The sequence below is a fragment of the Haplochromis burtoni genome, unplaced genomic scaffold (assembly GCF_018398535.1).
Source record: "Haplochromis burtoni strain Fernald_Lab_line unplaced genomic scaffold, NCSU_Asbu1 Contig_402, whole genome shotgun sequence".
Taxonomy (NCBI): domain Eukaryota; kingdom Metazoa; phylum Chordata; class Actinopteri; order Cichliformes; family Cichlidae; genus Haplochromis; species Haplochromis burtoni.
The window spans coordinates 103,777-130,843 of record NW_024582763.1 but is presented as its reverse complement, the minus strand read 5'-3'; the positions used below and the strand labels follow the sequence as shown (position 1 = coordinate 130,843).

Here is a 27,067-nt window from a genome sequence, read left to right as displayed (position 1 = left end):
GGGGGGGGGTCTTGATTTGAAACAGTTCATTGATTTGTCCTGATTGACTTGCTGTCAGTTTTATCTTTTCTGAAAATGGGCTGCAGCCAAGTGCTGATTCATCTGCAGGGAGCCTTTAATGCTGCGCCGGTGGAAGCTGGAGTTGGATTCTTGACTCTGGAAAAGGAAGAAAAAATGAAGATGTACGAGTAACCCTGAGATAATATTTCCTGTGCTAATCACAGTGTATCTGCTTGCCCTCCGGTTTGTGAGGATTTGTACTCTAGGTGGAAAACTCTACCAGAATGTGAACGTTTGCTCACTAATACGTCTGCTAATTAGCTTGAAACTGTCTCTTTTTTAATCTTTGCTGTGTTGCACTCATCACTGTGGTTCTTCCTTCCTGCAGTCAGTCGATCGAGACTGTCAAAGTGTGCAGGACAGGATGTGCGCTGTTCCATTTCCTGTGCATTTAACTGGAACCATGTTCTTTATCTGTGGGGTGGTATTTTTGCCACTGTGCATCTTTTCCACAGCATTTGATATTTTATAACAAAACTTATTTAAATGAAACAAAGCACTTCATGGCAGTCTTAGAAATCCTGCTGCTCGTGTCAAATGCAACTCACGTTTTCAGGGTTTCTGAAAGTTTTGATGATAATGATCGATTTCTCCAAAGACTTGTGGAAACTCTTTAGTCTTCCTAGGAAACAGGTGGTCTGCCCTCCCAGAATCTCATTGCATCTCACCCTTTGATGTTTTTAATGACCTCTACAGCAGAAAGCGAACGTTTTTATCTCAATATTACATTTCCTCTTTCATGACACCAGATCTTTTTTTCACCTCAGTTAACAGAAGTCACAGAAACAGTCTTTTTAATGCATTTATGATGCAATTATCTCACAATTATATGACTTGCGGAGTAGTTAACTCTGCTAACAGCTCACTGAAAAGCCTTTGCTTCAGTTTTAATGAGTGAAATTTTGGTATTTTATTAGTCTGTTAAATGAGCACCAAGCAGACGTTACCTACGTCTCCAAGGATGCAGCGTGCCAAACAAGCTAGCTAGCACCTACACCTACCTGTAGCTCCACCCTCTCATACAGGTAACGTCACTTTTGGCTGCAGAAAAACAACATCTATGCTCGGATATTATTTGAATGTTTTTGTGTCTTATGCCGCCCCCTGCACCCGGGCCCTCCGTCACTAAAAGCTTAAATGTGGAAATCTCCTGTTTCAACAAGCATTAATGTAGTGTTAGTGTTTCACTTTATCAGACACATTAGTGCTATAATTGGTTAATTTGAATATGCTCCTCTAATTATATATAAAATCCCTTTTCTCCCCTGTGGTACTGAAAGCAGTATTGAGTGTTTTCCTCAGTATCACAAGAAGAACAATGTTTTTCCAGCTTTGAGTGTTTCTACTGAGGCGGAGGAAAAGTTCATGTTTGGATGATTCCCAATCACAGCTCCTCTCCTCAGTGGTGAACCTGTTGTTGGGGCACCAGTCTCACATGAGAGACGTCTCGTTTTTATTGTAGGGCAAGGATTCATTTCTCTACTCCTGGCAAAGAATAAATACTGCAACTGGTGCCGATTCTTTACACTTTGTTTGGAGCCATCGTTTCTTTTATTTTGGGGTAAATGGTTCTCTGGACTTTCTGAACGTCTTTCAGTGCTTTCACTCACTTCACTTCAGTTCTTGTACCTGAGCAGTTTCAGAGGGATTTTTATGTTTGCTAACGTTGATCTATGAATCACTCAAGAATAAAAAAGCACCTAGCTTACACAATGACCCTGCTCTGTGTAAATAATCATTTTAAAATTTGATCTTTAAGCACTTTGTTATTAACGTCTATTAAAAAAAGGGGGGTTGTTTAGTTGACTCTATAAAACCTGCCACAGATAACAGTCTGACAGGTATACAATAGTATTTCTGCACCACTAAGGTGATTCTCAAAGATCTTCAGTATTAGTAAATCTCAATATGCTGTGTAGTGTATTCTTAAAAAAGTTAAGTGAGCTGGACACGTGAAGGACAAACCATAAACAACCACTCGGCAGATGGACAGTATCTGAAAGTCGTATCTTTTAAAAAAATAAGAAAACAAAAGCAGCAAAGATGTGACACAGGACCCGAGTTCATCCTCCTTCAGTTGTTCTTCAGATGTTGAGAGGCCTCAGTGAACAGTAGGAGGCAGGAAAAGGCGCAGAGACGCCCAATTATACAAGAACCCGGTTGAATCAGTAGCAACAGGTGGTAACGAGTGATGAGTGGGTACGCATGGAGGAGGTGATCTGTCAAACACAGTGGAGGCTCTGTTGTTAGAAGAGGCCTTATTACAGAAGCACTGAAAAGTACGCTCAGCTATTGAGCCGCCACATCAGATCGTTTCATTATCACCGTGACGACGATCCCAATCATACTGCCAGCGTAGGAAAGACTCAAGACTTTTGCACAGCACTGCATTTTCTGGATAATTATTTCATTGCACCTGACTTTACATGACCTAATCACACCGTGGTGTGATGCACATCTGTTGGCCAGCTGTGCGTGGCTGATGTGTTCATGCAGCTACAGGAGGAACACCTTCAGACTGGGTTTGTTCCTTTTCTACCAGAACTTTTAAAGAAGTTTGGCTTTTTGAACTTCTCAGCTCCGCACTCTCCAACAGAAATATTACACCCTCTTGAAAACTTGTTACAGTTAATTAGAGTAATTTAATGTTACACACAGTTAGATGTACAACGTGAAAAAGAAGTCTTTGATCAAAATTGCTTCAAATTGGGTGCCATTACCCCAAACAGTGGACCTTTCCTTACTTTTCCTGCATTTGCATGATAAATGTTTCCTGCCACAGCCCGACACCTGAAAGCAAAATTTTCACTCACCACCCACGAGCTGAGACTCATCGTGGTAACAGGAAGTCACTGTGGCAGAATGCTGCTGAGGGCTCAGAGCCTTCAAGAAACAACCTTCAAGAAATCTTTACGCCATAATGAAGACAAATTGATTGTAGTAGCTTGGTCTCGATGTTATAATGAATTAAATTACAAAATTCTTTGGAGAATATTTGATGCTGACCGGAGAATCACCTCTGAGCTGTATTTCAGACCTTTGTTTCTCACTCAGCTTCTCACGGCTGAAATGGGCAACTACTCATGAGCTCGCCTGTCCCTGTTTAGATTTATGTTGACTCTGATGAGGTGCATTAATCTACTGCAAGCTTGTGACTCAGGTTCATCCAGCCAGTTAATTTCTGCGCCCCGTAGCTGGAGACGTTCCTTCCAGAGGCTCGGCAACGATAAAAAGCAGATCATTCATTTGACACTTAATGAGATTTCTACATCACGAATAACTATCTGGCCTAATACTGCTGCATGTATCTGAACCTGTTTTAGATTTGCAGCACTGCAGCTTGTTTCTGCACACTGTGCACATGACCGTGTTTCTCTACTTATTTGTGACCTTTGTTTTTCCAGCCGCTCTCTTTATGCTGAGCTCGCGTGTTCACCACTCCAGCAGGAGTGACCACTGCAGGAAAACCAGGAGCTGAGAAGCTTCATTTGTGCAAATTGGAGCTTAGTGCCTTGCTCAAGGTCTAATGAAAACAAATGAGTTGCGTGAGTATCGGTGATTGACGACTGGGACCTCGCCTGTTGGTCAATTACATCTCGTTAAGCCTGGAGCATTCTGACCGTCACCATGTTGGTGTTATGAAAGCTGATGGCACACTGCAGGCTTGGATTTGATTAGTCATAAGTCAGATCTGATTAACACAACATGTTTATTCTCTTTTCTGACTCTAACAGTGACCATAAATTATAAAAAATAACTTCATGCCTTATCAATTAAGACTAGTGACTATACCCATAAACTCACCAGGAAACTGTTCACTAAGCCTGTTTTCCTGTTGACTTCGGTGCCAGTAGAAGTCGTGTTTGTAACTAATGGAGGTCCCCCTGCTGGTCATTAGGAGTAATGCAGGTTTAATATGCGCTTTGGCTTTTCTTTCAAGAGATAACTTATCTGTAATATTCCATAATTCAAAGATAATTATGTAAAGTGAAAAAGTTCTGGATATTTAAAGTGTGAATATTAATGAATAAATGAAATTAAGTAGTTAACAATCACTCTGTGATTTTGTGACATTACTGGGCTGCGTGCTAACAACCTGCTCCGCTTTAATGTCCCCGACAGAAACTGGACGAGGCGGTTTTCCACAGTCTCGTTGTTTCTCAGCGACTCTTTAACAATCTGCAGAGCACCTGGTCTTTTCTAAGTAAACAGTTTTTGTTACATAAGTAGGTAGATACTGCATCATTGTTTCCAGGTGACTATGATGATCCAGATGATGGGAAACAGGAAGGCACAGACGTTTTGTGAAAACCACGTTTACTGTTGTACCTGCTGAACTTTCCAGGCAGATGACCATGTGGAATCTGAACTCAGCTGAACGCTGAGTTTCTCTCACGACCTTTGACTTCCCGGCACGTAGGTTAGCTCTACTGTAGACAAACCCATCAGAGAAAGCGTTCAGGTGGGCTAGCTCACCTTTGACACAGCAGATATTGGCAACGCAGCTCTTCTGCTGTTGCCTCGGGCGTCTTGCTAAGTGCTGGACTTGCTTTGCTACTTCTCCACCTAAATAAGCTTCACACTGCTAAAGAATCACAGACACGCTGTATTTTAAAGCCAGAAATGTTGCACATGCGCTTCAGATAAGCTTCATCAAACAGTCGGTGGCTGTGGGCTCATGGACTCGGTGTGATAAGGAGTTTTGGGTGCTTCCTGAGACGGGCTGGATGTCTGGGCTTCGTTGCAGCATCCTGCTTTGTTGTCAGTGTGGCTTTCTGATTGAAACATGAGACTTTATTCTTTCAAATCTTCATGCAGTCTCTCTGCTGCAGCTCTGCTGATCGCTGTCTTGTCTAAATCCATGCGAGCAGCAGCCACACACACACTGTGTAAACATAATGGAAAGGAAACATGAACCGTGACTCATTCATTACACAGTGAATGTAACTGAACCTGTAACCTGACAGTTACGCTGCCTTGTTGTGGACATGGTATCAGGCTGAGCTTGGACCCAGCTGTGGGCCCTGCTTTCACTCATGAATATGTAATATCAGTAAAGAGAAACAGACTCATTATAATATTGTTTACACTGAGCTGACTCGGGTCATGTCCTGTGTTCGCCGGTCTCGACACTTCCTGTCTCAGCTGTGCTTTGACTTCTCGACCTGAAAGACTTAAAGGTCTTTTTATGATCTGGTTGAAGAAACCATCAATGAAGCTTTTTTTGTTTTTGGCTAGTGTCTGTTTGCCGCTCTTCTTGCCCACCTTCCCAAACGGCATCTGTACACTGCAGCACAGTGAGCTGCAGGACAGGTGAAGCATGCTGTCTATTTATTTTTATTTAAATACCAAGAAAACCCAACAGTCTTTGGTTTTTTTTTTTTTTTTTTTTTTTTTTTTTTGCCTGTCCCGTTTGGCTCTTTTGCCATCAGAATTGTTGTCTAAAGGCAAAGAAAGATGCCCAACGGATTTACTTTACCAAACTGACCATCCCAGCCTTGCCGTAATGGTCCATTTGATTCACCTTTTATTGTTTATTTTATTTTCACTTACTGAATACGGGACAGACTTGACTGGGGGAAAGAAGGGGAGAAAGAAAGAGGGAAAGAGAAACAGCTGAGAAGAGGGACGGGGGAGAAGGGCAAAAGACAAAAACCAACAGAACGGGCAGAGAAAAAAAAATGCATATATCAATCACCTGGATCACCTGCTGAGAAAGAAAAAAGAAAACAAGCAGAAGAGAACAAGAGTAATAGAATAAACAACATCACAATGATATATGGGAATATGACAGTAAATACTAAATATTAAACATTATTGTGCAGCACATAAGATCAACAGAACACAGTGTGCTTTGAGGTAGGAGCCAAAAAGGGTGTAGTTTGTGGGTGTGATCACCCGTGTGTACACCTGTGAGCATGGACGCGCTTGTTTTTAAAAGGTTCCTTCATGTAATGATCTGCTAGAGGGTGTGGGGGGGCCAACAGTCTTTGTTAATGACTGAAACTCACTTTTCTCTCCTAATTCATGACAACTTTGTTCAATGATTATATCAGGAAGTAAACAGCTACAGAGACACAGCTGGCTCACAGCTGGATTGTGACAGTGAAAGAAAATAATGCTTAATTACAGAATCGGTTTAAAACCGAATCTTTGCTCCCACAGGTGTGAAATGCTGACTCATTACGTGTATTTAGAGACATGTTTGTAGTTTGCTTTGCAGTGGACGAGCAACCCAGTTCCTTTATTTTAATAATGCATCATCATCATCATCATCATCATCATCATCATCATCATCATCAGGGATGAACTAATTCCTTGATGCAAACAGTCTCATGGTAACATACAAAACTTGGTTATATGAGTAAAATCCCAGCAGATGAGCCAGTCTCAGTCTCAGTACCGGATCCCAGCTGACTGTCAGTCAGCTGCGCTCGTCTTCGGGCTGACGCTCGGCTCTGTTCTGAGGCAAAGTGTGAACAGCAGACAACATTTCAGTTACAATATGATCAAAACATATAAAACTGCAACTTTCTGTGTGGGAACAAAGTTGTATCTCAGGATTATTAAAGATATAGAAAACTGATGCTCTGCGCAGACTGTTCCTGTGAGGAGACTTCCTCATGTTTCTTCTGTTTGCTCTTTTTATCCCAGCTGGTGTCACACTGGGTTGACCTTTGACCTTTGCTCTTTTCTCCTCCCTCCATTGTTGACTTTTGTTAGCTTTGTGCTTTTTCAACCAGTGTTTACTTTTTTGTTTCTTTGCCTTTAAACAAAGTTAAAACGAGTTTTAGTTTTACATTTCAAAATAAAAGTTCATTGTTTTAGTAACATTTCTATATGACATCGATCTCAAACGTGGCTTTATTCACATTATTATTGCACATGTATATGAAAACACCAAATTATAGACACATCTTTAGAAAACGAAAGGTTTCTAAGACCCTTTCCTTCATTTGTACTTAGTGGCTGCTCATGTGAGCCTGTGGCAGGTACCACTGTGTGGCAGGCAGAGGTCGGATTCAAACACAAAGGGATTAAATAAAAAACACGAAACATGAAACTCTAAAACTACAAACTGGGAGCTATAAGCTACAAACAACTAATAATTAACAACCAGAACATTACGAGGGAAACATGGCACAAAAGGAAGCACACAGCAAACAGGGACGACACAACCACGAGCAGAGAGTGAGGACTTGAACGAGGGCAGCAGGTGAGAACACAGGAGGAACAAATCAACACATAAGGAGAAAGGGGAAGCAAAGCAATGCACTACTAAAATAAAACAGGAAACACAAAGCAGACTGAGCGACAGAGACCACGACGAGCAGGACACGACCAAATAAACAAGTAACAAAGAACCAGAAATACACACGATGAAACTCGAAAGCACATGGAAGCTAAACAAATATGGATCATAGAGGTAAACAGAATGGACAAAAACACCGTCACAGACACAGGATGGCCTCTAACAAAGTCATTAATGTTACAGTTTTTGCAAAATACCCAAAAACAATGATATTCTTCATTTTTGCTGCTGTAGTAAAAACAGGTGTCAGTCCGCTTTAATGGAGCTGTGACGATAACGGTCTGTGTGCTTCCTTTGCAGTTTGTGCTGTGAAACCAAACAGTGTTTCCTTTGTGTGATAACAAACGTCAGTCGCTTGTGTTGTTACACTCATTGCTCAGAGTGTGTCGGCCCCGCCCTCTTTTCTCTCTGCGTGTCTCTTTACCTCCATTTTTTTTTGTTTGTATGCTCACATTATCCAGTTTGCTTTTATCCTGTTTGCTGCTTCTCGTGTGATTAGTGTGTGCACAGTAGTTATTAAGTGAAAATATAGATGTGCATTGCAATTACAGCATAATAAAACAGAGCAGTGCTGATGATTAGTGCTGGAGGAGAATCAGTGCAGCGCACTCACAGAGAATAAGAAATAAAAGAAAACAAATGCCAAGGGGGGCATTAGGAAATCAAGCAGAGAAAAACACAGCATTGGTATTCGCAGCAGACTCACTTGTGTACTTTCATCCTTTAATACGCGTCTGCCACTTTTTTTCCCCAGTTCTTCTTCTTCTTTGTCTTTTGTCCTCTTTCTGCCATCTGTCCAGGCACTAGTCTTTTCCCAGACGTGCTATTAAAAGAGAGGTAGTTCTTTCACCTGCTGCCCCCAAGCACTGCTTTGCCCTTCTGTTTCATTTCCTGTGCTGACTAAGAAGAATCCGCCTCTTCCATCTTTAATTCTGTTCAAATCCTTCATCTTTAGACGATTCTGTGTTTAGTTCGGTCTTTTCAAGCTGTATCGTTTCATTTAATGCCAAATCTGGCAAACTAAAAATAACACCAAAATAGTTCATTCCAAACTAGAAAATATCTCTTTATTTATTTTGTGTTACAGAGTTAAAACAGCACTTTATAAAAAGTCTTCTCAGCTCAGCCCAAGACTGCTGAAGGTTCTTCATTTGTCAAACTGTTGTTGGCTGAATATTGAAAAAAAGCTTCAGAGCTTTGGAGAAATAAACTGAGAAATAAGTTTTTGTCCTTTTATTAGTGACTTGAACCGATCTAGACTCAGAAACAATTTGCTCTTTCACTTCAGTTCAGCATGAATCAGAAACAATGGGAGACTTCAAAGAAACAAACAGGAAGCTGATGCAACCTGAGCCTCTGTCTCAAATCGTGTTAATGTTGTCGCCATCAGTGCTCACACATGCACCGCTTTCAGCACTTGACACACTTATTGGACAACAACAGCTGATGACTTTTGAAAAATGAAGAAGTTGGATGCTGCAGTGTGACCCTGAGGTTTGTCAGAGGCTGCGGTTCATGTCAGGAAGCTTTGTTTATTCAGGAAGAGATGGTGGTTTGGCTGCTTCACCACAGCAACTCTGCACACTGACTAATCTTTCTTACCCAGTGCATTAAAATGTGTCGTGAACCGGTCCTTAGGCATGACGGATGAATCGCTCGGTATCACTGTGAAACTTGTGGCCACAACACCAACATGAAGCGAGACCATGTGCATCACAGCAGCTTGTACAAAAGCGTTTGGTGCAGTAAAACTGGACCAAAGAGAGGATTCACTGTGTTCAGTTTCTGCTTCGTCCATCTGAAGTAAGGCTTTCCTCCAGCTGCTTTTATTTGTCTAAATCAAAAGCAAAAACAAACAGGTCAAAAGTCTTTAAGCCTCCAAAATGATAGTTTGGACCAGAAGACTACAGCACATTGATACAGACAAAACTTTCAGATGTTTGTGTGGTGCAGACAGCAACCCAAAAACGACTTTCAGTTTCTGTCTCACCACACAAACCTGATGCCAGGCTCACAGCTCGTCTTCCCAGAGCCGCGGAGTAATTGTGTGTTTTATGTGTCACTGCTTTCATCTGAAGTCACGCTGAACAGCGGCTCCGAGACTCGGCTGGAAGACCGAGGAGGAGGCTTAAATTCCTACACTGTAGAGACTTGTAAGAAGTGATACCTTAGTTAGTTCCTGTCAGCGATGAATGAAATGACTGCTGAAGAATGCCCTTGCCCTCCTCCAAACACACTTAACGATACACCTCTTGAGACATGTTATAACCCGAAAGAAATATTCTCCTTTACATCTGCAGGATAAGTAATTGGGTGCCACGGGCATCAGCGACACACGTTAGATCTCACGTATAGAGACGCAGCAGCACTGAGCCAACTATGTGTCAGATTTGTGCTCATGCTTGAAATCAATGCTCGTGTTTCTTCCTGGGAGTAAAATGGTTATTCTACTTAATCCACTGTTAGGGCGAAGCATCGAGGCTCTGTTTTTATAATCGGTATGCATCATGGCTGCGCTTTTGTATGTCAGTGTGTACTGATAAGCTTTATTTGTTTAAGGAAAACATGCTGGGCAAGTATGACCCTGTCTCTGGTCCCTGCTTGCTTCATTTGTTCCCACATTTTAAACCTTGGAGATCCTCCCCGAATGACCCTCCAGGGTTCCTGATGGGTTTTACGTCTGCTTGAATCCTGTTGCTAGTAGGAAGAAATTAAAAGCCACTCATCAGTGAATATCCTTGAGCCATTTGTAACTTTTTCTGCCAGTTGGTGCCGGGCAGGTAGCGCAGGGTGGATTTATGGTGCTTGAACCTTTGAGTCTAAAACATTTAATAAATGCACCACAAAACTGAGCAAATATAAAGAGGCCATTCCACAGAGCTGCACAGATGGTGGTAATTACATGTGATGAAGCCACCGTGAGCGACCCCCGTCACAGTACACATTCAGAATGACACAAGGGGCATGTCAGTATTTTTAATTAAGCTTTTAAACATAGAAGGGAGAGCCTCTGTGTCCCAGAGGCAAAGGATGCTTCTGCATTTAATCTTTTTGGATGACACTCCGTATTTCTCCTAATGCTAAAACATGGAAACACAAAATCAAAGTTTAACACAGCACCATACGGCCATCTGTAGCCTGGTTTCAATTAAAGGGAAAACCTGAACCTCTGACCCTTACACTGATGTCACCTGGTGGCCTCTTATGATGTGAGGGCATGGTGCTTTCTCCACTTTGATGAAAGGCTCACTGCTAATTAATAGAAAGCTTCTCTGAGCAGAGGCACTTGTGTCCTGATGACAGTGGCCTCCTCTATCCAGAGCACACCGAGCTCGGTGAACAGCCTGATGAGACGAATGTGAATCATATGCTTGGAGCGTCACAGTCACCTCATCTCAACCCAGCTGAAAACCTTTTTAAGAGTTTTTTCACTGATGCTTTAGACACAGATCTCCAGCACTATCTTCAAAACATCAAATCATGGGAAATGCACTATAATGCACCTACACATTACACCTACAGGAGACCCGTGCCATGAAGCTCCTGGTGCACAGTGATTCAGCTGATATCAATGCCAGATGGTGTTTGGAGACTTTTAAACACCTTCCTCTGTTGCTTTAAATGATCTGCTTGTTTGTAGCTGCTGTTTTTCCTGAATTCTTCCAATTTGTAAGAATTCCACTTACAGTTGATGGTGAAATATCTTGCTGTTAAACGTGTATGCAGAGATGTTAGCGGCTGCTAATAGCAAGCTAGCTGGTGGGCGTGGTATTCATCGCCGTGGGGCAGACATTTGGATTCATCTACTTGCTTCGTTCACGCTGCATTGACGGTTGGTTTAGGGGTGTGCTGGCATTAAGATGCAGGTGCAGTCACCTGTTCGTTTACCTGGTATTGATCAGTGCTGGCCAGGGTGAGCTCGAGGCGACAGAGTTCGGTTGGCTGTAGGTTGAGCAGTTTCTATCTGTACATGAGCACACGCCTGTTAAAACTGCAGTGCAGGGATATGGAAATAAAGAGTAGCTAACAGTCTCTGAAGTCCCTCACAGTCTTTCTTCTGTGCATCGTGTTTATTTTTTCTTACACTGGACAGTTATCATCTTCTTATAATATATTGTTGACTGTCCAATAAAATATAGAAACCTGCTGTAAGTGTATGAATGCATCATGTAAATAGTAGCTGCAGTTAATCTTATAGCAGCTGCTAACCCACAGTAACACTACTCATGAACTGTAACATGATGGGATGTCTTCATTCACATTTAGCATGGGATTTTTGTGAAGTGCAATGTTATCATTAAAAGAAGCACTTAAATTTCAAAAAGTTATATACTCTGATTTTCTTTGAACATCAGCCACTGGATGGAAAACTAAGTTTTAAAGAAAAAGTGTGAAACAAACTTGGATCTTGATTCTGTCAGTGAAAGGGGACATCCTTATTACATCATCTCAGGCATAGAAGCCACACCCACCTGCTGTTCAAATGCTTTGTGACCGACAGCCAATCAGTAGAAAGTTGACTTTAAAGGAGCGGGTGCTGAAAGCAAACAGAGGATGAGGGGCTGCAGAGAGGTGATGAAGCTACACATGTTCCCACTGGGAAACTCCCCAGTATAGCGTCCCTCTTCCAGTGGATCTGCTGGGAGTTTTAGGTGCCATATTCAACTCCGGTTTGAAGCAGTTTGGAGGCTTCTTGAATTCAAACCCAGCACCCTTAACGATTGCAGTATTTCCCATCGAGACCCAAACTCGGCTTTCCTCAGCTCCGTGTGAAAGATAATTGGTGGACAGAAATATGTCTGTTTCCTAATTTGCTTGGCCTTTGGCTCACTGTGTGCTGCACTGGCTTTTGTAAATGAACTGCTGTTTCCTCATTAGAGTCAGGTCTGTTTTATCACCCAGTAAACTGTTGAGACAAACAACAGAGGGGGCTGTTATTTTTCATCTGCTAAAACGAAGCGCCTCGCTCCTCTAGGGTTTAATTATACTGTGTTGGACTGAATTAGAATTAATGAAACACTTTGTAATACTTTGGGACAGAAGCTGCACATCAAACTGTCCTACTTTTACCAGTGCAGATTTATCACGTATGTGCTGTAGGCTGCCGTGGAAGTTTGGGATCCTGTTTATAGTCTCAGTCACATGTTAGGCAGAAGGATAAATGTTTTTGTGGTCCGCCATCATGGCGGGAAACCTTCCTCTGCTGATTTAGCTTTTCAAAGTCCAGAGTTTTCCTGTTTTCAAAATCTTTTCTAAATTCCTGTTTTCTTCTTGTGATTTTAAGCTGAAGCGGGATTTATGTGTAAGACTCCAGCCATAGCCGACATCGTGATCCTGGTAGACGGTTCCTGGAGTATCGGGCGGATCAACTTCAGGCTGGTCAGGACCTTCCTGGAGAACCTGGTCAAGGCGTTTTCAGTGGAGATTGACAAGACTAGGATTGGTGAGAAGATTTCTGGTTTTTGGAGGATGAAGTCTGAGCCAGACTGGAATCTGTTATTAAGTTACTGTTAAATATTACTACCTAAGTGTAGTTTAAATTCCACTCTTACTTTTGCACGCAGGTCTGGCTCAGTACAGTGGAGACCCCAGGATCGAGTGGCATCTGAACGCTCACACCACTAAAGAGTCTGTAATCGATGCTGTGAAGAATCTGCCATATAAAGGAGGAAACACACTGACAGGTGCGAAGCCAAGCGAAACCCCAGCCTCCCACTGGTTATTATGGTCTGCTCTCCCCATCAGAGTGAACAGATAATGCTCAGAGGTGCACTTGGACCAAAGCCCGTCCTTTTGCCCGAGCTTATTAAACTGAGGGGAGCTCATTTTGGATTAGTCTTCAAGTGTTGGTGACCTTGCCGCCTTCGGCTGATAAGAGCTGAGTGTGAATCAGAAGGTCGGCTAGCTTTCTAAAGTCTCAGCATCACTTTTAACGGACAGTAGAAGGAAATAAATAAAGACATTCACCGATATTCAGGACAAGATTGGTAAAGCAGGAATGCAGCACATGCTGTTATTTGAATAATAGTTATAAAATGAGTCTTTTTGTGTTTGTTACTTAAACCAGCAGAAACATTTCATAGAAGTATGACTTCATCCAAGAATTCATCAGGATGTTCTTGGACTAAACAACCATCACCTCTACCAACAGGCACTTTCATTTGTTTCGTGTTGTTCTGGGAAGAGGGGGAAACAGTAAATTAAAGAATCTAAAAACTGAATTATACAAAAATGAATCCACGTGGAAAGCATCACTAATGAAGCAGAGGGTCCCGGCTGTCCACAAGATTCAAGACGAAAGAATAATCAGCATTAAGCTGAGTTTCTAGTAGCTGTCCAAAAGCTGCCTGAGGTAAACTTTCAGTCCCAGAGCAGATTTTATTGGTTATATCAATGAAAGGCCAAGAGTCATGAACATCAGGCATATTAAAACATACGATACCTAAGCACGTGTACGTCCGCACAGGCTGACTCAGGGTTCAGCATCTCGCCCATGTGTTACTGCGCCACACGGACAGGAGGAGCCAGGATTGGATGGAGATGACCTGCTCGGGCTTAGTGAACATCACAAAACAGTCAATATCATTAAATGCAAACTGACTGGACTTGAGTGGGCGTCTTCCTCGTGCACAAACTTTAGTTATGGAGTTGTGAGCAAAGACTGATGCATTTCCATCACCATCCAGATGATGTGCAGTTACATTTCTAAATTATGAGTTTGACCCTAGAAATCTCTGGAAGGTTTCATGTGTGGCTGCCCTCCGGTCACGTTGTAAATACTATTGTTTTGCTCTTAAATTAAAAAAACCAAAGAATTATGACAGCTTTGTTTTATCTGACAGAATATTCACAAATAGGAACATTCAGTCTCAGTTTGGGCCTAAAAATCTCCCCCACTGATCTGACACTTGTAGACTGAAATTGTAATATAGTCTGAAGGCGTCCTGATAGCTCACTGTGAAGCCTTCACTTTATCTGTTATTCTGATTGGAGAGTACAAACAGGGTCGAAAAAGAAAACACGTTTCTCCCCAGGGATTTATCACAGACGTCCACCCTCCCCGACCCTCCTCGTGGTTTTGTTTTTGTTGATAGGGAATCATTGCAGGGTCTTTACCGTGAAGTATGGATCACCTTGAGACAGGCTGTTGCAATTTGACCCTCTTTAAATAAAATGTAATTGAACTTCTTGTGTTGCTAATGAAACTGATCTATCGCTCGAGGGAGCAGCAGGACTTTAACAGTCTGTTAGAAGTTGAAGAAGACGTCTGTAATGTCGTTAATGGACACAGCTGAACTCAGCTGCTCATTATGTTATCAAGCTCATTAGACAAAAACCTTGTTGAGCTAATAAGGCGCTCTATAACAATCATTTTCAAGTCTTTGATTGCAACTCTTGAGGCTACGTCTCGGCTCAGAGGCATTTATCTGTCCTCGCTACACCTCAGTGGGAAACTTTAAGTACACTCAAACTGTCAGCCAGGACGTAACTGTTGCTTTAAAAGTGCAGACGATAAACGGCTCGAATCTCCCGCACTTTATCCAACTCATGATAGATTTAATATGTATGCAGAAGTATGTTGTAGTAAAAGTAAACCATGTTTTTATGGTTTTCCTACATTTAATGTTTTTGACTCGTCAGCTTTGCTCCACGCAGCAGGAAAGCTGAATGAAAACAACATTTTCTTCATTGTTGTGACTAAAATGTTCACGTTTTCTACACGAATCTGTGAAATTCAGCTATATATCACTAAGTGACATTTACAAGGTTTTTGTTGTTTTTTTTACTGGTTTGTGCCCAAATTTGGGACTTTGGGTCTTTTTTTTATATTTCAACTAGCCAGTACTTTTGTTCCCAAATTACAGATCCTGGTTTAACGGTTTTTGAGATATTTATGTTTGAATATTGCTTCAGATTTCAATGTGTGAAAAAAATATCTGGTTTTCAAAAGATATTTGATAAATGAAGCAAAATTTCCACAGCACTCAATATCTAAGTCCAGACTTTCGAGTATTTAAACCAATCGCAGACGGCCGAGGCTGCGATGATTCCAGATCAAATGGCTCCTCTTCTTATTTTTATTTCAGCATCTTCATGTTTTCACTTTATCTTTGTTTGAATCCGACCAGGTCTGGCTCTGACCTTCGTCCTGGAGAACAGCTTCAAACCCGAGTCAGGCTCCAGACCCGGTGTTCCCAAGATAGGAATCCTCATCACGGATGGGAAGTCCCAGGATGATGTCATACCCCCAGCGCAGAGCCTGAAGGATGCTGGGATAGAACTGTTTGCCATTGGTATGACAGCACTAAATGCTCCACACACCATGGACTCGGCTGTTGCTCTGCTACACGTGCAGCTGGTTGATAGCAAACACAGAGCACAATGATACATCTGTCTGTATGTGTTGAAATGGTGCAGCTCCTTTGGTTCACTGAGCTCTCCTTCATATAAACCAGCTGATGTCTTTAAAGATTCACAGTTTTTCCTTTGGAGTTTTCTAGGCTGAACTCTGTTTTCTTCTTCAGCACAGTCACAGCTTAATTTCAACATTTCCGCCGTTCTGTGTTTGTGCTGAAATAGCAGGTTATTAATTAACTGACAAAAATTGAATAAAAGACCTTTAATGATATTTGCAGATATTCATGAGGCAAGAACAGCAGGCAGCATCTTAGATTCATGCTGATGCTTCTTGTCTTATAAATATTTTTAATGCATTTCATTTCGGACTACCCCTGATGCTATGCTACCTTTGGACTCAGTCTGTTGCTCTTGTCAGCCTTCAGCTTTAGCTTGTAGTTTCAGCAGGGGGAAAGTTTAGAGATGGAATAAGAAACCCTGTTGCAGACAGCGCATGTCACAGCCTGGCGAATAGTTTTGCTGTTGTAGATGAAGTCCTGTGTATATATTCATGTTCTGGTTGCGTCATGGAAAACTTATTTCCAACACCTTTCATGTCACCGTTGCTGACAGTCGGATCACTCGGTTTTCTCTCTCCTCTCTCTCCAGGTGTGAAAAATGCTGATGAGAATGAGCTGAAGGCGATTGCCTCACCTCCAGAGGAAACTCACGTTTACAACGTGGCAGACTTCAGCGTGATGAGCGACATCGTGGAAGGTCTCACCAAGACCGTTTGCGACCGCGTGGAGCAGCTCGACAAGAAGATCAAAGGTCTGAAGAGCAGCAGGAATCAGCAGAGTCAGAGATGATACCGCGAAGATGCTGCTGTTTGCATCGCTGTTGCTTTGTTGATGCTGTTGGTTATAAAAATAACAAGACCACTTCCCCACCAAATATATTGCAGCCTTGTTATCTTTGTAATGAAATGCCCAGAACGTTGTGCCGCATAAACACAGATGTGGCTTCAGATAGCAGCAGAGATGTTGCAGTTTATTACTTTCAGAGTCACTTTGCACACACAACAGGATCATTTCAGCTCTCGCAGGCTGGTCTGACCCGAGTTTCACACGTAATAGAAGAAAAATCTCTGCTTTCTTTATTATCTGCAGGGGGGGCGGAGCCTGCCCCGCCGCCAGCCGTCGTGGCTGCACCTCGTGACCTCGTGACCTCGGAGATAACTGCTCGTAGTTTCCGGGTGACATGGACACACGCATCGGGTCAGGTGGAGAAATACCGAGTGGTGTACTACCCTGCCAGTGGGGGGCAGCCAGAAGAAAAGGTATGTTACTTGTTTTATTGTTGGTCCGTTAGTATTTTAATCATTTTCATTTATTTTTGGAGTTTTTCATGCCTGAAAGAAACACACTTTTTCTTGGCGATTAATGCAAATCATGCAATTTTCAAGAAACTACAAATAGTGCTCTTTATTTTTCACTTTTAATTTTCAGCTTCCATCATAGTTTTTCCACCACAGCGAACGGCCCTGCTTTTATTGTAATTGTGCAATAAAGTCTAAACTACTGTGTGATTGTTAGGCGGCTCATCTGGCTTTCTGGCTTCTTATAACTGACTGAAGGGAGCGCTTTTCTTTTGTCCCCTTAATTAGTGGAACTTTGGTCCTGATTCGCCTCCACAGAGCAAATAAAATACAAACTGTCTGTGATGTAGTGGCAGCATTTTAATTAAAGCTGCTCGGCTAATCCTTTTAAGGGTCACTTCCAGAAGTTAAGTAATTTCTCAGAGTGATCTGCACGATAAATGCCAACAATTATGCAGGATTTGCAGTAAGGGAATAATAAAAGCGAGCACTCTCGTATGCTGTGGTAAACTATATTCTGTTATTTTCATTATTTGCCATTAGCTGTGGAAGATGTGAAAAACTGGAGCACTGATGTGTCTTTTTAATCGGTGTCCTTAACTACAGACTTCCACTGACTTATTCTGTGACGTAGGTGTTTTCCCATGTGCGGAAATGTCCGGATAATACATTCAAACTTTGTTTCCATACCTATATCACCACGCAGACATGCAGTGCTGTAATTTTCCAAGTTTATATTTATGCTCCTGCAGTTCCTTCTTATTTTTATCCCATTTCTCTTTGATGTTTATTACAACTTGCAGCTGGAACGGCCCAGTTTCCCCACAAGGAAAACTGAGGTTTCATCAAAGCTAATCTGATCTAGTTACACTCAATTTAAATCTCTTTGGAGAGAGCTGAATGCCTGCAGCAACATGTGGTGCTTTTTTCAACCTTGTGATATGCACTCGCTTAATAAACAGAAGATTTTTTTCTGTATTTTAATGCTTTTTGACAAACAAAGTTCTGCTGTCTATTACAAAGACATGAAGAGCTCTAATTTAGAGCAAATTAAGATTATTTTAATCCCAGCTGTATCAGACAGTTATGTCCCTGAGAGCACAGCAGAAATGAATGAGCATCACAAGCAAACGTACTTGTTTAGTGTGTCTGACTGACTGGCTTATCTCATTCCAGCATTGTACACTTACTGCACTTGATAACACTGCTGTGATATCCAGGCTGTGACCCACTGGGATCTGTTTTTAGGTGGTCCAGGGGACACAGAACAGCGTGGAGCTGAGCTATCTGAACTCTCTGACAGAGTACCAGGTGGCTGTTTTTGCCGTCTATCGCAGCGCCGCAAGTGAAGCCCTGAGAGGAAGTGCTACTACATGTAAGTTTATATGTTTACGCATTCAAACAGATGGAAGCAGGAAACATGGTAGTAAGCACCATGCAGCATCTGATGGTCTGTAAGGCCCATTTTGAAGCCTCAATTGCAACAATATTGGCGTCTTCATTGAGACATGTTGAAGCTAACAGTGACTTCTCTGCTAATGCTAGCAAACCTGGTGCAGTCACCTTGCAGTCCTGTTGCCTTTGAGTTGGGGACCAGGTCTGCGACCAGTCATAGTCAGTTTTTTCATGCATTAGTTCAGAGTGGAAATGAATGCAGTATGTTTGTGAAATTACAAACCTGTTACTACCTACATACACAGAAAGCCACACTAACTCTTTATACAAAGTTTTGTCAGAACCTCACAGATTTGAAACAATCTGTGGTTAGCACTGTTGCCCCACAGCACGAAGGTCCTGAGTTCAGTTCCACCATCAGGCCGGGTCTTTCTGTTTGCATGTTCTCCCCGTGTTTGCGTGGCTTCCTCCCACCGTCCAAGACATGCAGCTTGTGGGGATAGGTTAATTGGATAATCCAAATTGCCACTAGGTGTGAATGTGAGTGTGAATGGTTGTCTGTCCCTGTGTGTTGGCCCTGCGACAGACTGGCGACCTGTCCAGGGTGTACCCGCCTCTCACCCTATGACAGCTGGGATAGGCTCCAGCGCCCCCCGCGACCCTGAAAGGATAAGCGAAGAGAATGGATGGATTCAGAATTTCGTCTACAAACAGTTACACAGTTTAGTGATGCAGGGACTGGGCAGCCGTGCTTTTATGAAGATGTGTAAGCAGAATGCAGCCAGTTGGCAATCAGCTGAGTCGAGTCTTGAGTTGCAACGTGACATCTTGTGGCGAAGTTGCGCTCATAGCTCATCGTTACAGACTGAGACTGACTGTAATGTGTCAGCAGTTTATTTGCATCTATGATCGAGATGTGATTACCTGCAAAAACCGGTGAATGTGTCTGAGAGCGACTGCAGTTCCTTTGAGTCAGACGGGTTCCCTCCCACTAAGAGGCCTGAGCCATCGCCAGTGGTTGAGGGTGTTTCACATTCAGGTGAACGTTTGGTGACCGTGACTACTTCAAATTGTTCAAAGAGCTCCAAAAGGCATCGCCAGCACAAACACAGGTCAGGGACGAGATGAATTCATTAATACATTTTTAATTAATGAATGAATTTTTCATATTTCTGTTGTAACTTGGCTTGGTAGCGATTGATTCACTTTTGGATTGAGTCTCAAGCGGCCGTTTGAAGAACTGTGAAAACCACACGATGAAGATTTACCTACATGTTGCAGAGGCAAATGAACAATGTCCATTTGAGCCTCATTTAAGAATTAAGTCCCAAATGAGGGATCTGAACTCTTCATTTTTCCCAGCATGCACCTCTTCTATTATTCACTATCGCTCTCAGTCTTAAACCTCCAAGACAGTCTTCCCCTGGGATCTTTCATTGTGCTGTTAATTCTCTGCATCAAACCATTTCTGCTTCTGTGCAGTAGAAATGTGTTCTTGCTCACACTGAAGAGAAAGACTCAGTGTTAACCTGCAGAGCTTTTAATCATTTATTTATTGCTTTAATTTTGCTTTGAAGAAACTGACAGGACCGAGATGAACAACACACCTTTGGTCTTTTCACTCAATTCCAATGAAGCCAATTTATGACTGTTGAGTTGCAGCATCCGTAATAGCAGTGATAGAGCAGCAGACATGTGTTGTACTACAAAGGAAAACAGTGAGTTTGGGCCATAAAAGCTACACAGGTGTTTCATTATTTATTCGTGGCCCGATCCTCCTCTGACAGGATGCCTGTGGCGAGCTCTAATTCTGGTGGTATTGCCTGAGGCCTCGTGCTGACATGTGTACCCCGAGCCAGAGCCTGGCTGGATTCTCTGACCTTCTCGACCTGGCGTTCGCTGACGAATGACAGGGGATTCCTCCCTGTTGGTCGAGGATGAATGCAAAGTCACAAGTTGACCTTGTAGCAAAGTTAATGTGCTGTGGCTGTTTGCTGCAAGCTGCCACTTCTGCCCTGCTGCACTGTCTGGTTAAGGCAGCAAATTAAACATGATGCTAGGTACTAATTGATTTGGGGGTTTGAGCAGAGTGTGGTACAAAAGTGGAACATTTATCAAAGCAATACGTGAGGACTTTACTCGTGCTGTCCGACTTTGAAATATATTCGATTTCATGAAACCAGACCTCCATTTCAATCACATCAACTGCTTGACTTAAAATACACTGTGGTGGTTTGCAGAGGCAAAACTACATCACGTCGACCGTCGGCCCAAAGCTTCAGGACCTGGTTGTAAATCTCATTAGTCTCTTTTCTAGTTAAAGCTCGTTTGGCTCATTGCCGTGCAGGACAATGACCTCTGAATAACTGCTGTTTTTAACAACCCTGACATTGTGCATTACTGTTTAAAATACATCAAAGAAGATTTGGATTTCTGTTTAATCATGCATGAACTTACAAGACCTAATTTACTTCTGTTGCTGCCGGAGAGCCGTAGGATAACGAATTCCTTAGACTTTAGAAAAGGGCGAGTTTTCTATGAAATGTGAATTTTCAGGACTTGTCTGGCCCAAAACAGTCGAAGGTTAGTGTAAAAGTGCCAGATCACTGTTTTAGGTAAGATTTAATCAGCTACACTTATTGTTTAAAAGTAAATGTGTCAAAGGAAGAAACGCCGTCATCCAAACCCTGTGCTTGTGTCCGACAGTGGCCCTGCCCACGGTGAACAACCTGGAGTTGTTTGATATTACTCACAGCACTATGCGGGTCCGCTGGAAGGCCGTCGCTGGGGCTTCTGGGTACATGATCCTGTACGCCCCGCTGACTGGAGAGGACGCTTCAGATGAGAAGGAGGTGAGGAGTGTGCTCGTGTGCAATGAGAGTAAATGTGAGGCAAAGAATGAGCTGTATGATGCAGAGCAGGGTGCTCCCTGCTGGGCGCCAGCTCCTTTTCCAAAACAATGTTTCCTCAGATTTCTCTACATCACACAACGTCCCTCACAGGCCTACTTTAAACTCTGATCCAAGTAAAATATCTCCTACTTTATGTTATTTTAAAAGCCATTCAAATATAGTGTTCAAAACTTTGTGAAAGTAACTGAACTCCTGTGCTGCCTTGTGTTTATTAATTGATGAAGTCCAGTTGCCCTCATCAATTAGTCCATATTTCAAAAAACGAGACGCCAAAATGTTGACAAAGAGACTTTAATCAGGCTGTAATCAATCTGAGTGGTAAGCAAAGACTGTGTTAGTGTGGCTGTAAAATGTGGTTTTTAATATGTGCCAGTGTGAATATTTGACATCTTACAACTCAGCATTGTTTATCGGAAAAACATGAGCTGAATTCTTGATGTTGAGACTGATGATGGAAAAAACCAAACGACTCCGCTGCTCCAGGTCATTGTGCTCACCTGATGCGCCGCTCTCAGGCTTGGACACATCATCCAATGAAGGCTGCTCTCTGGTCACTGACGTATAGACCCAGCTCTCATCAGCAGAGTATTTCAACATGAGAGGCAGCAGTGATGGAAGAGTTGATATTTGCTCTTTGTCGAAGTTTGAAGTCTAAGACGTCCAGCCAGACAGGAAGTGGTCCTGTGGTGCAGGCGGCGACCCTGGAGGAGGTTCAACCAACTTTACTTCAGGCATTTTTAATCAAACAGAGTAACCGTACTGTATGACTGCACATCGTATACTTTATAGAAGCAGAATTCTGGATGTGCACTTTTCATATTGTTAACTCCAACACTGTTAGAGTTAACATGGATGTCATATGGTTTGATATAACCAATAAGCCAGCATTCAGGTTTCTGGTGTGATGAACAGTCTTTTGTTAGAGTGAACATGAATAGAAAAACTTGAACTATAACTTCAAATACCTGCAGGTTTGAGCGGAAGAAACTTCGGACTGAATGTAATCAGCAGCTCAGGATCTCACAATTTGACTTGTTGACTTTGGAGAAAAATCACAGGATATCGTTGGACATTTGCATAACAAAGACTTTCTGCGCCTGTTGACTTTTGTCTGTGGTTTTGCTTCTCGTTTGGTATTTTTGTCTTCGGCGTTCGCAGGAATTCCACCTAAATTTGCTTTGAAATAGTCTATTAAAGACGGTGACTGTCGGAGCTGACAGACTGCTAATTTGCATTCAGCTGAATAAAGTTGACCTTCTTAGACGTCTTTGTAATTATAATTGAGTTGCTTCAAAGTAAACGTCTGCTTTCATGTGCCGTTTCTGTTATTTTTCTACATATTCTGTATGTTTGACTACTTTGTACTATGAGTCTCAGGAAGGAAACAAAGGAAGGGGGATGGAAGGAAACGGCCAAAAACATATACCAGAAATATCAGATAATATTAGAGAAAGCGGTGGCAGGAGAGAGTCTTTAATTCACTCTAATAAACAGCACGGCTGATCCTGAGCCACCTTTCAGTGTCCCCACCATGCAGGAGTCAAAAAAGTGCAGCCACCCTCTGAGTCACAGTAATATATCTTTAAAAACTGTGACCAATTAGAGGACAAAACACAACCAAAGCATCAATTACACCTTAAAGACTGAATAACACTTCAAAGTGAAACAGGCATGCATACAAAGACCAGCACTGATTGGAAAGAAGACATTAAAAGCAAACAGCAGGACAGACTGGAACATGGGGATCTTTTGCAGGTAAATTCAGCAGTTAAGGAAGACGAGACATTCAAAGGAGAGGAGGAGAGGTATGAAGGGCACAGGCAGCCGTCCTTATCCCTCCTTCTCCCATTAGACCTCATTATGCCTACCGTCACATTCGCCTCCAGGCAGAAAGCAATAAAAACAATTTAGGAAGGAATTTGGAATCAGGATGGATGTTTTCCAGCGGTGAGGATAAGCCTGGCTCTGAGGCACTCCGTCAGAGCCCAGGCTTGGCTGGCTCGTCCTCGTGTGGCTTCCACTTATGGGCCGTGTGGGGACTTGTCTGGGCCAAAGCCAGCCTCAAATCCATCCCAGTTTGACTGGAAAAGTGCTTTCATTCAAACAGGGACCCAGTGTAGGTCTGCACAGACTGAACCCGAGGGAGAGAAAGGACGAGCACAAATGTGAACAAGAGGTAGATTTTACAGCAGGATGTGACTCCAACGGTCCCCGAAGCTGCTAAATGTGTCCACGCCAAACAAACACAGCAGTAACACGAATGTGGTGCACGTAACAAAAGGGCCTTCTTGTCGAGCAAGAAATGCTTCAGCTCATGTACATCGGCCCGGGTCCAACCCTACACCCACATCAAGCACCGCTCCAAACCCACTAGCTTTAACTGGAGGTGAGTGATGAAGCCAACTCAGAGTCTACACCGATGCAGACTCCACCTGCTTTGAGTCAGGAACGGAGGAAACTCCACAAATATAACTGTGGTTCTAAGAAGGGTTGGACTCTGCTGGGTAGATGAAAGCAAAGGGACGAGATGATGTTTAAAGGCGGTGATAGAGAATAATGTTGTTTCAACAGGAGCAAAGGGGCAGTGACCTTTATTTAAGTAAAATTCCACGTAGATCCATTTTGATTGTTGATGGTTATGTAGGTCATGTGTGCTTCAGAAAAGGAAACTGTATTTCCTTCCTCTGCACAGACAAGAAACAGGGTTAAGAAATTGCTCCTGTGTGCCAAGCTACTTAGAAAATGTATGACCTGAAGTCTTTTACGGTGTTTATCACAGAAAACAGACAAAATGAAAAAAGTCAGCAGATTAAATAGGTCACATTCTACTAAAAACACAAAACATGCTTTAATACCTCTCCTGTAATGATGGTAGACGCTCATATCAAACCGAGACAGAATTTGAAGTGGTAAGACGTGGACATGCAGCAGCTCTGGCTTCACTCTACATTAGTTGGTCTTCAAAGAAGAGGATCTAAAATCGCTGCACCAAGTCTTTGTAAAGGAATAAGGATTTTTTAAGGATGCAGAGTCGCTTTGATAGAATCCAAGAATAAAAATATGAAGTGAGAAACAAGCAGAGTTGGTCCTCTTTAAGCCATCCTATCTGATTGCAGCAGCTCTGATTCTGATTGAAATTCCTACTTCAGTGTGAGAAAGGCAGGGGCGTCCCAAAGCTCGGCGGTTAGAGTCTATTCAGAAAATTGTCTCAGGATAAAAAGAGATAAAGCCTTTAGTTATTTAGCTGTTACATCTTAGGCCAAAAGATAAGGTGGAAATATTCTAAAATGAGGTAAGAAGTAAAAAAACCTGTGAAAGTATTAACAGTAGTTATTGGTCACGTTGAACCTTCTGGCTGATTGTTCCTGTTGTACGTTGTTCTCTAAGGAAACAACAAAAGCCATTTGTTGTATTATGTCTGCATCCAGTGTATGTTTGGCAGAATAAGCGATGGTAAAGTTGAATATTTGTGTGCGCGCTGTGCAAGCAGCTGCAGACTGGTTGAGTTCTATGTTGGCGATTGAGATGAAACAAATCGGGCTCTGTGGGGACAGAAAGGTCTGTTTCAGCTACGCAGACAAGCTCCAGCTGCAAAGCAGAAAACAGCCGATGTTTTTCTCACATTTTAAAATCGACCACTGCGGTCCTGCAAACAGAGTTTCATCATCTTCCTTTGTTCTGAGTTTCAGCTCAGTAGATGTGGGACATACTACAAGAGCCTGATTGGCCCCTCCTGCTTAATGTAAAAGGAAGATCTCCATATTCACAACTCATCTCATGCAATCACACTTTAATTCTCTGCTTGCCTGGACGAGACTGCTGATGATAGAAGAGTAGACGTGCAGAGAGATGAGTAACAGGGCGGATAAACGACTGCATGAAATCCACTGACAAGACAGAGATTTAAAGGATCTACTAGAAAGTCTCTGCGTCTTCGCTAAATGCACATACCTGCTGTGTGTGCGCAGGTGAAGGTGGATGACTCGGTGACTGAGGTGGAGCTGGAAGGATTGACTCCAGCTACTGAGTACACAGTGACAGTTTACGCCATGTACGGAGAGGAAGCCAGTGACCCCATGACCAGCCAGCAGACCACATGTAAGTCTAACATGCAAAACACTCCCACCATCAAATATTTCTTTGATCTGTTGTTAGCAGCCAATACATGAAGAATGAAGCCAAAATCTTCAGTTCGCCAAAGATTCTCATGTCTCAAGTCTCAAGTCTCTGTTTAAGGCTTAAACTTGAGCATCACTCGAGCCACAGGCCCAGCGCGGCTCTCTGCTCGGTGCCACCTTAGCTAACAGGCGCTGGTCCTCATGGCCACTATTTGTGTTTTTGGTGCCATTAGTAGCTTTTTAATGGAATTATCTGATATCTGAACATGGATTATTATGTGGCCGATTGGTGTAATAAAGTTGTTGTATTTTCTGTTAATGTTATTTAGATGATTAACATGCATAATAATAATTAAACAAGTTTTCTAGGATTTGCTAATAACACTGTTAGGTCTCCAGAACATTGTCAAGCTTTGGCTGAACCTTCAAAACAGGCGTCCAAGCCGATCAGTCATGACAGAGTGGCTACATTTATGCTTTATATACAGTCTGTGGTGACATGCAGACTTCACTGCTTGGACTTGTCCTGTTGGCAGCCATTAAACTTTGGCTGATTCTTGACTGAACGACATGGATCCACCTCAAACTCTGGCTGAAAAATAAAGTGTTGATCTGATCACCAGAGTTATGTAACGACAATGTTGACGTCATCCAGGTCACACAAATATCAGCATCACAGTTCAGGAGCTTCAAGTGTAAACAGTTGTGCCTGCATAAACAATTTCAGTCAATATTTAAGCATGCAAATATTTTTTAAAGACACAAGCCTTCACAAATATTCCACGAGGGCTTTGTAATCCTTCACACACTACAGCCGGATACAGTTTAAAAATGAGGCGCAGGCACACAGTTTTCACAAAGTGTCCTCATCTTCTTTTAATGTCTTGGGAGTTGAGATCTGAAAGAAAGGCAAACTGGTCCTCGCAGAAATGGAAATATAAGGTCGCACATATGCTTTACTAACTGTTGGTGAAATTCAATTTCATTAGATCCCCGACAGATTGTGTGACCCTTTGAACTCGAGTCACTGCTATTCTCATCTCTGAAAGCAGCCGGCACATTTTTCATTTTCCTCAGGACGTTAACTGTCAGCTGTCTGATCAGGAGGAAACCACATCTCCAAGCACTTAAACCTACATCCTCCATGTACAAACCTCCAAACCCTTTATCAGCTAATTTCTTTCATTATCTTTTTTATGTGTTTTCTAATCAGAGGGATCAGCTGCCGCAGACATATTTGCTTTTCATTTGCTGAGTGTTTGCTCATAGTTTCTTCCCAGACGGCTGCAGCGTGCTGAAGTCCTGTCCCAACACGTATCCTGCTCCTGACAAACTAGCAGCCAGCAATGCCAAAACTCTCTACATGGCGCCGACTTTGATTCCCTTATTCCAGCTATTTTCTGCACCTCGCTGTCATTCTGTAGAGTTTTGATGAGAGTAACTCGGCGCTCCGCCCACCCTAAATCCCCACCGTGCTCACTAATTAACATTTTATGAAGTCTCCTTTAAGGTTTGAGGCCTGCGGCTTTAAGTCAGGGCATGTTTATGTCTTTAC

General features: G+C 42.5%; 1 protein-coding gene across 1 annotated transcript in view; it reads left to right on the top strand.

Moving 5' to 3' along the window:
- LOC102313124 (collagen alpha-1(XIV) chain) overlaps positions 1 to 27,067 on the top strand; it is a 173,032-nt gene that overhangs the window by 46,981 nt on the left and 98,984 nt on the right. Inside the window, exons 7-14 of the mRNA XM_042212952.1 lie at positions 12,657 to 12,815; positions 12,937 to 13,056; positions 15,502 to 15,666; positions 16,379 to 16,540; positions 16,879 to 17,048; positions 18,336 to 18,462; positions 21,189 to 21,334; positions 25,363 to 25,492. Of these exons, the coding sequence (XP_042068886.1) occupies positions 12,657 to 12,815; positions 12,937 to 13,056; positions 15,502 to 15,666; positions 16,379 to 16,540; positions 16,879 to 17,048; positions 18,336 to 18,462; positions 21,189 to 21,334; positions 25,363 to 25,492 (1,179 nt within the window). The remainder of the gene's footprint in view (positions 1 to 12,656; positions 12,816 to 12,936; positions 13,057 to 15,501; positions 15,667 to 16,378; positions 16,541 to 16,878; positions 17,049 to 18,335; positions 18,463 to 21,188; positions 21,335 to 25,362; positions 25,493 to 27,067) is intronic.